Source organism: Nerophis lumbriciformis, linkage group LG25 (assembly GCF_033978685.3).
Source record: "Nerophis lumbriciformis linkage group LG25, RoL_Nlum_v2.1, whole genome shotgun sequence".
Lineage (NCBI taxonomy): Eukaryota > Metazoa > Chordata > Actinopteri > Syngnathiformes > Syngnathidae > Nerophis > Nerophis lumbriciformis.
This window is the reverse complement of record NC_084572.2, coordinates 28,471,803-28,484,302: the sequence shown is the minus strand read 5'-3', so window position 1 is coordinate 28,484,302 and position 12,500 is coordinate 28,471,803. Positions and strand designations below refer to the sequence as shown.

The following is a 12,500-nucleotide window of genomic DNA, read 5'->3' as shown; positions in this document are numbered from 1 at the left end:
ATTGAATGGCAAGTTTAATTTTGAAGTCTTCGCAGATTACTCTCCAAAGTTATTTCCATCCACTGTCGCTGTGAGTTGAGTTATCACCGAAGTTCCACGTCTGCGTATTATCAGCGACTTGGAGCTCGTCCCTCGCAAAGTTTGTGAGTCACGGGTTGTGGTTTTTTGGCGGGTGTTTTTAGAATATGCGGTTGTTTATTTGAGCTTGCTTTTCCGTCCCCACAATGACGCAAAACACAAGTGCGCTGTCAGCTAATTTGTCCAGTTTACTTGTGGACTTGGCACATGTGCAATTACGCCCAGAATGACAGACAAACAAGTGACGAGAGACGAGTGAGAATTGGTGGCAGTAAGTGTAGAAAACTTCATATAAATATAATTAAACGATATGAAATGTAAATATTAAATATGATGTTAATATAATTTAAAAAATAAAAAATAATAATAAATAATTAAAAAAAATAATAAATAATAATATATATATAAACAAAAATAATATATATATATATATATATATATATATATATAAATATATATAATACGAGTGCGCAAAAATTTAGCAAGATTGGCTGAAAAACATGACCGCCGTCAATCAAAACGCTTACAAAATTGTCCATAGGTCAGTGAGCATTTTATCTAATGTTGATAACATTTTGGCTAAAACCACGATGTGGCTCAGGGGTGTTTTCTGAACAGCTAAAGTGTTGCTCTTTCTTCCACCTTGATGCCACCAAGATGTTTATGAAGTTTTAGTAATATTTCTCTGGCTTGTCTGTGGGCTGGTCATGAATGTTAAAAGTTAAAAAGTTAAAGTACCAATGATTGTCACACACACACTAGGTGTGGCGAGATTATTCTCTGCATTTGACCCATCACCCTTTATCACCCCCTGGGAGGTGAGGGGAGCAGTGGGCAACAGCGGTGGCTGCGCCCGGGAATCATTTTGGTGATTTAACCCCCAATTCCAACCCTTGATGCTGAGTGCCAAGCAGGGAGGTAATGGGTCCCATTTTTTTTATAGTCTTTGGTATGACTCGGCCGGGATTTGAACTCCCAACCTACCGATCTCAGGACGGACACTCTAACCACTAGGCCACTGAGTAGGTTCAGGCCACTGAGTAGGTAGAATGTACCAATAGCTCCGCAGGAGAAGGTCTTGGTGGAACTGCAGGAGGATCCTTGGTCTTCTCGGAAGCAGCTAAACCTGCCGGGTTTATCTGATTCGGCGTCTCGAGCTCCGCCGTGTTGTTTGGAGTCTCCTGATGCGTCGGGCCCTTGGAGAACAAACTAACAGAGAGCGAGGAGGTGCGCGTGGAAGGCTGAGGGGGTGAAGGGTCATCTGCGTTCTCGGACTGGGGGTCGTTAAGGTGCTCGGGAGGGTCGGGGATGGTGACGGGGATGACTCTCAGGGAGGACACCTTACGTTCTTGTGTATTAGCTGAAGCCGATGCACTAATGTCATTTAGCACACCGGACACCATTTGGACGGGGTTAGAAGTGTTTTCCGTGTCGGAGGACGTGCTGCTCCTGAAAGTGAAGGAATCTCTTAAAACCACTTGTTCTTTCTGAGAGAATGTTAGCTTCGTTCCGGGGCTCAGTTCATTAGCTAGCGCGGTGAGGGAGCTGGGGGCCGGTGGATTAGAAGTGGCGGCCGTGAAATGGAAGCTATCTCTTCTTGGAGGTGGGGACGGTACGTGGTCGGTATCCTTACGCAGCAAATTATGTGTAGCAGCCAGAACAAATAGCACAGAACATGTATCAGTCGGCATAGAAAGTCCCTGGAAAAACCCTTCGCTACGTCGGTACATGTGGGACGATTTTACCTTTTTGTCCTGCAAGTTGGGTCTGACGCTACGGAAGCCTTTGGCAGCGAGAGACGAGCTGATGGCGTCTCCGTTCTTAAGGCCATCTGTCGCACTGCATGACCGCCAAGAGTCTAGAAAGAGATGAGGTTTACTTTGTGTTCTGAACAAAACCAAGTCAAGATTGTGCAATGAACAGAAACAAGGAGACTTACTGAAGTCTGACGAGTGAGGATCACTCCCTGCGAGAAACACAACGACAATACGTGATATGAGATTGTTGTGCGGATCATACTGCTACATCCTGGCATTTTCTTGCCAAAGATATTGTCTCAAACCAGGATTATGCTTCTACGCTTTCCGGAGAGTCAAGTCAGTAGACCGCCATAACCCTCGCTGACCATATTACTTGTTGCCTTCATTCACCGCGAGAAAACAACGTTAAAGAAGTACAGGGAATGTCATTGCAGCTGCAACTTATTTAAGGATGTCCCGATCAACATTTTTGGCCTCTGATCCGATCCTATTTCAAGTACCGATCCGAAACCTTGACATTAGACAAAAAAACAAAAGGTTTTATAGCAAGTAACTAAAGTAAACAATAACAATATTTAATGTAGAATCTGCTAGTATTGTTGTACATCAGATGATATGTTAAATTTGTGGTATTAAATGCTACATACATTTGTTTTACCACTACTGCACAATAACTAAACTAATGTCTATTCATTGTTTGGCCGCTTAAAGCATCTGTTTCTCAGTTGTAATACACTTTTCCGCCACCTGTGGCAGTAATGACAAACAAACAAACGAACACTAGTCTGCAGCTAAAGTCATAGAGAATTATTATTATTATTATTATGAGGTGGCGACTTGTCCAGGGTGTACCCCGCCTTCCGCCCGATTGTAGCTGAGATAGGCTCCAGCGCCCCCCGCGACCCCAAAAGGGAATAAGCGGTAGAAAATGGATGGATGGATGGATTATTATTATTAAGCGCAAAAATTATGACTAAAGTGGTGAAGCTGTATTTTTATTTGCACTTTAATTTTATTGACAGTTTATGTCAGAAACATATTCAGTATTCATTTTCATTTCATTTTAATCTTATATTTCCTGCCCCCTTCAACATAATAAGTAGTTAATGGATAGCCCAGATTCACAAGCATACAAACCAAACAAATACATCCAAATATAATGAAACCAAACAAATACATCCAAATATAATGAAAACAAACAAAAAAAAAAACACAAAAAAAAACAAGTGCAAAACTTCATGAAGTACAAACCGAACAAAAAAAAAAATACACCTCACGGGATGATACAAAACAAATACAAAACCAGACAAAAAATAAGTAAAATAATAAATATAAAGCAACATGTAGACACTTACGGCTGTGCATATGATCTTATTGTTTTGTCTTTATATATTTTTTTCAATTGGAATATATTTCTACAATCTTTTATCTCATTGTAAAGAGAATTCCATAGTTTAACCCCCACCACTGATATACACATTTGTTTTAAAGTTGTCCTTGAATACTGATGTTTGAAATGACCTTTTCTTCTATGCTCTTCATTCTCAGAAGTGATGATTTAGTTTATGCATTTTAGCAAAACATAATTGGATGTAAATGTATTTTTCGTCAATTATCTATGCAGTGAATTTGGTTAGCACTTATTTTTCTAATCAGCCTGACCAAAGCCTAAGGTTTATGTGTTAAATAAATAATACTATTTGTGATTAACACATGGGTAGGTTATAAACTCTAAGTAGGTTAAATATATTTATTAAACATGATTAAACTGAACTAAACAGAGCAAACACTATTATTGGCTCATATTTGAAAATAGTTTTGGTTTTGCCCTCGAAGCCTTCCTGTATCCAGAGACTTACTTCTTGAATTGAAAACAATAACAAAAACAAAAGTGTAATAATAAGAACAAAACAAAGAAACATATCGATCTAATCACTTTAGTATTGTTTATATACTCATTAGTATATAAAGTATATAAAGTATCATTAGTATCGACATCTAGAACTGTGTAGCATGCTTAGCCATTCCTTTTCCTCTAGTCCTCCAGTGATAATGGTACATGGAAGGAAACTTTGTTTATTTTCCATCACGATGGTGAGGAATAGTATCTTAGAAGCGGCTGCACACTGTGAATAGGCGACGCGTTCATCGCAGCTTACTCTCAAACTGGAGCCGGTGTTCTGGAAAGACATGCACCCTCCTGGAATTCATGCAACCTCGCTCCCTGACACTTTAAAACCTTGCGCTGGACTTTTGAGTTGACAGGTCACGGTTTTAGCTCTATGCCTAGCGCTGTTTCCTCTTATTCGGAGCCCCGGGCGGAACGGAAGCAGAGACTGGACCAGGTGGGTTACACATACACCTTCTTGATTTATTTGTGGCGGCACGCCACCAATAAATTTGGGCCGCCACAAAAAGATTTAGTGCTGATTTACAAATTATAATGGGACTGTCTGCGAGAGTAACCTGTTGCTACAACTTTGTGCAGTAGATGGCATTTGAACTTTGCTTCTTAATACTCTTAATATGCATCTGGTCCACCAGAGAATAAGAAGACGTAGCAGGAGGAATTAGCGACTCTGTTGCTTTATTTAACCAGTATTCAGATTTACTTCAAAAGAGCGACAATGATTTTTCTGGGCTTAGTGGACACTTTTGGAAACATTAAAGCACATATTGCTTTTTCTTTTAGCGAGCAGCAGGTTCCACAGTGGGCACCATCCCTCCACTCATCTAAAAGCACTTATACTTGTGACGTAAAATAAAAATCACAAAAAGAAGCGACAGAAGGAAGTTAATTCAAAGTTCTAAAAATATCTGTTTTGCTTTTCTTGTTTTTTCGGTCGCTTTTTTTGCACATGCGTCATGGCCAATTGTGCAAATTAGAAATATAAATCGAGATATACTGCATCTATGAGATATATTGTATATGAATGACACATATGGCTTGGTCACAAAGCTAATATGTGAATATGTTATTAAACTAGCTTAGCATATTGTATTTTCTTATGCATCTTTAATATAGAAAATTTATCAAAGTGGTCCCCGACATTGTTTAATTTTTACATATGTGGCCCTGGTTGGAAAAAATTTGGACACCGTTGGTATTAAGTGAAAAAAACAACCCATCCATCCATCCAATTTCTACCGCTTAATCCCTTCGGGGTCGCTGGAGCCTATCTCAGCTACAATCGGGCGGATGCGGGGTACACCCTGGACAAGTCGCCACCTCATCGCAGGGCCAACACAGATGGACGGACAACATTCACACTCACATTCACACACTAGGGCCAATTTAGTGTTGCCAATCAACCTATCCCCAGGTGCATGTCTTTGGAGGTGGGAGGAAGCCGGAGTACCCGAAGGGAACCCACGCAGTCACGGGGAGAACATGCAAACTCCACACAGAAAGATCCCGAGCCCGGGATGGAACCCAGGACTGCTCAGGACCTTCGTATTGTGAGGCAGACGTACTAACCCCTCTTCCACCGTGCTGAACAACCCACTAAACTTTAATCCTCATTGAATGTTTTGCAAAAAGCTCTGAAAATATTGCTGGAATTCCAAACGGTATAGCCTTGGTTTTAAGAGGATTCACTGTGTTGGGGAAAATGAATGCCGACTGCAAAATTGCACCACCACAAATTCCACAGAGCTTAAGTGACCCCGAACACATAAGTGTGCCCAAACAGCTTTTGTTGCAAAATGAGACATTTTTAATGACTAAATCCTATTTTTCATTGCAGATTGTTGTTTAGTCCCACAGGACTCAAACTCCATAATACACTGTGGTACCTTGGTTTTTGTTAGCGAGCCATTCCCAAAAACAAGAATGGTGCTAAGACTTTTTCTGACTAGAGGTAATTTAAATCAAGACACCCAAAAAATATTATCATAGAACACATCTTACAGAAAATTATTTTAGTTTTACATGTAAAAAAAACAATGTGAAGTAGAAACAAATGTAAATGGCTTTGATTGATTGATTGATTTAAACTTTTATTAGTAGATTGCACAGTACAGTACATATTCCGTACAATTGACCACTAAATGGTAACACCCGAATAAGTTTTTCAACTTGTTTAAGTCGGGGTCCACGTTAATCAATTCATGGTACAAATATATACTAACATCATAAAACAGTCATCACACAAGTTAATCATCAGAGTATATACATTGAATTATTTACATTATTTACAATTCGGGTGGTGGGATGTGGAGGGGATTGAGGCGGGGGGTTTAGGTTGGGTTGCTATCAGCATACTTCAGTCATCAACCGTTATATCATCTGAGAAATGCCCTGCGATGAGGTGGAGACTTGTCCAGGGTGTACCACGCCTTCCGCCCGATTGTAGCTGAGATTGGCTGCAGCGCCAAGGGATAAAGGGGAACATTATCACCAGACCTATGTAAGCGTCAATATATACCTTGATGTTGCAGAAAAAAGACCATATATTTTTTTAACCGATTTCCGAACTCTAAATGGGTGAATTTTGGCGAATTAAACGCCTTTCTAATATTCGCTCTCGGAGCGATGACGTCACAACGTGACGTCGCATCGGGAAGCAATCCGCCATTTTCTCAAACACCGAGTCAAATCAGCTCTGTTATTTTCCGTTTTTTCGACTGTTTTCCGGACCTTGGAGACATCATGCCTCGTCGGTGTGTTGTCGGAGGGTGTAACAACACGAACAGGGACGGATTCAAGTTGCACCGGTGGCCCAAAGATGCGAAAGTGGCACGAAATTGGACGTTTGTTCCGCACACTTTACCGACGAAAGCTATGCTACGACAGAGATGGCAAGAATGTGTGGATATCCTGCGACACTCAAAGCAGATGCATTTCCAACGATAAAGTCAAAGAAATCTGCCGCCAGACCCCCATTGAATCTGCCGGAGTGTGTGAGCAATTCAGGGACAAAGGACCTCGGTAGCACGGCAAGCAATGGCGGCAGTTTGTTCCCGCAGACGAGCAAGCTAAACCCCCCTGGATGTCTTGGCTCACACCGTCCCGAAGATGATCAAGAGAAGAATATCGACCCTAGCTTCCCTGGCCTGCTGACATGAGGGTATGTCTACAGAATATATTAATTGATGAAAATTGGGCTGTCTGCACTCTCAAAGTGCATGTTGTTGCCAAATGTATTTCATATGCTGTAAACCTAGTTCATAGTTGTTAGTTTCCTTTAATGCCAAACAAACACATACCAATCGTTGGTTAGAAGGCGATCGCCGAATTCGTCCTCGCTTTCTCCCGTGTCGCTGGCTGTCGTGTCGTTTTTGTCGGTTTCGCTTGTATACAGTTCTAACCGATTTGGCTCAATAGCTTCAGTTTCTTCTTCAATTTTGTTTTCGCTACCTGCCTCCACACTACAACCATCCGTTTCAATACATTCGTAATCTGTTGAATCGCTTAAGCCGCTGAAATCCGAGTCTGAATCCGAGCTAATGTCGCTATAGCTTGCTGTTCTTTCCGTCATGTTTGTTTGTGTTGGCTTCACTATGTGACGTCACAGGAAAATGGACGGGTGGTTAAAATCAGGCACTTTGAAGCTTTTTTTAGGGATATTGCGTGATGGGTAACATTTTGAAAAAAACTTCGAAAAATATAATAAGCCACTGGGAACTGATTTTTAATGGTTTTAACAATTCTGAAATTGTGATAATGTTCCCCTTTAAGGTGAGAGTTGGGATTCAGACCGAGTCACTAACACATGGATTTTTTTGTTTGGGCACTCGATTCCGTAGAATCAAATGCGGGAAAACGGATGAGTTTGTTACGAGCAATGACTGGCCGTACGATTACGAGAATCAGGGCAAACTTTAGGAAACAACCTTCTCGACTTACCTGATTATTTGTATTTGTTTCAGTTGTGCAAGGTGGCTGTTGTCATTAATAACTAGGGAGCGATCATTTTAACAAACACAACACGTGAACATCAAGCACAACGTGGGCTTCGACTTTGTGGATTATTTTTAAGCTGCGGTCCAGCATCATGGTGCGGGGTTGCATGCGTGCTCATCATTACTTTGTTGTTTTTTAAAGAACCAACTAAAAGGCTTTCTCCTCTGTAATGTTTCACTGATGCATGCTGGGATTTGGGGGGAAAAACAAGTATAAATCAGAGGAAACCACAAGGGGCAGTGGGAGAACATGTTGTATGACAGCTTTAACGAGCGCTATCAAATGATTGAAGAAGCAAAAGCATCCCCAAAGGTCGATGAAAGCAAGCAAAATAATCTTCCAGCAGTCAAAACATTGCATAAGCAAACACATTTAGCAGTGCTCAAGCCTTATTAGGATGCGTGAACTGGCCTTCAAAGTGGTTGTTTTCCCAAACAAGCGTGTGCTCATTGGCGTTGTTGTGCTGTGTTAGTACCTGAGGCTAGATTTGGTGAGCTCTGGACCCTCTTCATGGGCGAGAGCGTGAGCGACAAGGCCACGCTTTTGCGAGCACATCCTCCGCTATCTGAGGAATGTCAGAGCCAGCCAGGTGATCACGTGCCCGTGCAGGTACACATACACATACACACACACACACACACACACACACACACACACACACACACACACACACAAAGCACATGCAGAAGTGGCAAAAAAAAAAGGATGTTTTGAAGTATTTGGTATGTGGACAACATTTTGTACAAGGACCATTCCTGTTGTCCTTTCAATTAAAACTGTTTTTATTGTTTTCTGCGAGTTGAACGAAGCATTGATTGACTACGTCCATTAAAAGACACGTCTCATTTTTTATCTTAGCATTTCCTGTTTCTAAAGTCCATTGAAAATATTTTACTATTAATAACTTGGATTTATATAAATCATTTTACGAGACCGAAGGATGCTTAAAGTGCATAAATTATACTTATATAATACACATTATAGGACAAATTACTTTTGCACATGCTAATATTTATGATACATTGTATTTTGCAATGCACAATGTAATTTATATATTCAATCATTATTATAATATTACATAAAAATATATTAATATGATTATTATTAGTGTAGAGTTGGTGAAAGTTTAAATAAATGTAATATATCATGTAAATGAGAATTACTATATTTAGTAATTGTGATCATTTTATAGAATATCCTTTTAAGTAAAACAAATAAAAATTTCTACTACTGTTATTTAAATAAGTATTATTCCTAGTATGTGGAAACAGTGAAAGTTTAAATACATTGTATAATGTAATCTAAATTTGTATTACAATGTTATATTCTAATATGTAAAAGTGCAATCATTAAACAATTATATTGAAAATATTCCTATTATTACTTAAAGCATTACTCATACCAAGTAGTGGGTCAAAGTTTTAATAAACTGTGTTACGTAATATAAATTATTACTACTATATTTGATATTTATTTTAATATTAAAAAAGTAATTATTTAAAATGTGTTTTGCAAATATTCCTATTATTCAAATCATGACTTTCAGTGTGCAAAGCAAGTGGAATTTAAATAAATTGTTGTATGTAAAATACAGTCAAAAACATGACTATAATTTATATTTATTCTAATAGATATTTAATTATTTAAAAATACGTTAATAATATTATTATTATTATTTAAATCATCATCATTCAGTGTGTAAAGTAGGTGGAAGTTTAAATACATTGTTTTATGTAATACACAGTAACTAACCATAACTATATTGTCTATGTATTCTAATATATAAAATGTAAATATATAAAAAAAAAAAATATATATTTCTATAATTTAAATCATGACTATTCACAGTGTGTAAAGCAGGTAAAGTTTAAATAATTGGTATTATGTAATATACAGTAAATAAGCATGACTATATTTTATATTTATTCTAATATATAAAATGTAATTATTAAAAATATGTTAATAATATTACTATTATTATTCAAATCATCATTAAGTGCGTAAAGCAGGTGGACGTTTAAATGAATTGTATTATGTAATATACAGTAAACTACAATAACTATATTTTATATTTATTCTACTATATAAAATGTAAATATTAAAACATATATATTAAAAATATTACGACTATTTAAATCATTATTTCCACTGTGTAGAGTAGTACAACATTCAAATAAATTAAATTACTTGATATAGATTATTATTTTTATATTTATTCTAATAAATAAAAAGCAACTACTAACCATGTAGATTGAAAATATTCCCATCATTGTTTAAATAATGACCATTCGCAGTGTGTAAAGTATATTACTTCATATACATGAACATTGCTATTTTACATTACCATTATTATGCATATTAAACTTGCAATTTTGTTGTAGAAATAGATGCGTAGTTATTATTTCAGCAATTTCAAGAGGTTCTGACTGTTTTTTTTGCACTTTACATCACAATGCGTGCCAAGATGTAGCTCCGCAGACTGGGATGGACCTTTGAAAGTCTTTTTTTTTTGTATAAATAAAAGATAAATTGCTACTCCTCTCAGGCTGGCAGACGTAAATACACACAACTCAGCTTGGGACCACTGCCAAGTGCAGCTTTGGAAGCGTATTCATGGAGGAGTACGTCTGTGAGCAACAGGTTCACAACATCCACAAGGAAGCCCTGAGGGCAGCATGGAGCTTTGCCAGGACGCCGGAACAGACATGATCGTTTCAGGGAATGCACTGGGAGATGAATTTGTGTGTCATACCTGTATTCATACTGAAGAGGACTTCTCAGAGATTTACAACTGGTCAACACACCTTCCTGCAAAACACAACAAAACACTATTAATGATTCATATCACATTAGCATGCATTAGCAAATGGACGGGTGTTAGCGTAAAGCTATGGGGTGTCCACATTCTGATGATATTTTTAAAACAGCACAACCTTTCATGTGTCACGGTTTACCTGACACATGAAATGTGACAAATATGACGGGTGCATGATCCACTGTGGCTGCCACACGGCAGTAGCGTTGAATATCTTAAAATGTGTTTTGTGGCTATTCCAACTTTTGACCACGGCGCCAGTTCCATGTAGAGTTGTGCTTTCCATAATTTTCAGCAGACTGCATTGCTAAATGATTAACCCCCCCGCCGGCCCCCATTTGAATTTCTTCCCTCCTGTATTCAAAGACCAAACTTAGTGCCACCTTTGTTTTGTAGATGACAAAGTGATTGGTTGGTTAGATCAGGGGTTTCCAAAGTGCGGCAAATGGGCCATTTTCGGACCGCAGCTCGAGATTTGTTGTTCCGCAAAAACAATAAAAGTATAAATTTAAATAAATAAATATAAAAAATGTAATATAATGACAAAAAGCTAAAAATGTTGATACTAATAACTACTAATATTACAATTTCTCACTTCTAACACACAGTGGGCACTACGTTTTCATATATAATTCTGTTAGTAGCATTGTTTTCTTCCAAAATAAAAATAAAAAATCTAAATATTCCACACCTTTGAATGTTGTATTTTTCTCATTAAATCACATATTTTTTCCTACATTTTTATTGTTATGTTGCGGGCCAACAAAACTGGAACTACGCGCCACAAATGGTCTCCAATCCAATCCACTTTATTTGTATAGCACATTTAAACAACAAAAATGTTTCCAAAGTGCTGCACAACAATATTAAAAAAAATATTCAAATATTGTCCTTAGCTCCACCAATGACTGAATAAAAACAAAAAATAAATACATATAAAAACAATATAAAAATAAATGATTAAAAACGATTTTAAAGGGTAAAACCAATTAAAACAATACATAGGTTTCTCATTGTCATCCCATTGGGTTGAGTTTTTTCTTGCCCTGATGTGGGATCTGAGCCGAGGATGTCGTTGTGGCTTGTGCAGCCCTTTGAGACACTCGTGATTTAGGGCTATATAAGTAAACATTAAACATTAATTGATTGATAAAATGATGAGGCGGGCCAGATCTATGGTATAAGTTGCATTCACTTGATGTCATGTCCGGGTTGTTAACTATGCGAGGCTGGAAGTCATACAGTTCTTGGCGGCATTTTGCCTTTCTCGCAGAAAAATGCCATATGCTTGCCTTCTTTTAGGCTGTTGGAACCGTTCAAATCGCAAAAAGGATCAAAGTTCCTTCAGAGATCCTCGGGAGGTAATCAAGAAGGGTGAAATACTGCAATTTTACGAAAGAAGACAAAAAAGTAGCACACACTCCAATCCAAGGGAGCAGAGTCGAATAACCCCCACGTTTTCAGTCATTACTTTGTTAAAAGATTCTTCGATATACTTTAAACGTTTAGTATTATCTTGATATTATTTGTATTTCTTAAAATACATTTTTGCTACGAGTGTTCAGTTAAGCACCAACTCGGCGAGTCTAAAGAAAAGAAATCAAGTGCAAAACCTAAGTGTTAAGCTTTTACCAAATGCAGCAATCATAAATGAATATTTCAGCACATACACAATGTTGACATTTATTGTTATATTTTGATAAAGACGGGGTAAAACATGCTACTCGTAAACGGCGCGTGCAACAAAACAACAAACATGGTAGCAGACCCAACGTTAAATCATGAAATGCAACCTTACCCGAGCAAAAACAATGTATGATTTATCCGGGAGAGTCCTGATACCAATGTCCTTGACCCAGCCACACAGAAAGAAGTTGTAGACCTCCATGCTTTTCCAAGTTTTCATCTGTTTTATCGTGCAGAATGTTGTCTTTAATTTTGT

The 12,500-nt window shown here is 38.0% G+C and overlaps 1 protein-coding gene across 15 annotated transcripts in view; it reads right to left on the bottom strand.

Moving 5' to 3' along the window:
- LOC133621762 (sorbin and SH3 domain-containing protein 2-like) overlaps positions 1-12,500 on the bottom strand; it is a 173,278-nt gene that overhangs the window by 64,411 nt on the left and 96,367 nt on the right. For 12 of the 15 annotated variants that reach the window (XM_061984100.1, XM_061984102.1, XM_061984099.1 and 9 more), the window contains 4 exons: positions 10,496-10,551; positions 8,219-8,308; positions 2,018-2,044; positions 1,824-1,936 (listed from right to left, as the gene is read on the bottom strand). In XM_061984100.1, coding sequence (XP_061840084.1) covers positions 1,824-1,936; positions 2,018-2,044; positions 8,219-8,308; positions 10,496-10,505 — 240 coding nt within the window. In that variant the 5' untranslated portion in view covers positions 10,506-10,551. The remainder of the gene's footprint in view (positions 1-1,823; positions 1,937-2,017; positions 2,045-8,218; positions 8,309-10,495; positions 10,552-12,500) is intronic. The other 3 variants (XM_061984110.1, XM_061984108.1, XM_061984109.1) reach the window with 1 other exon arrangement.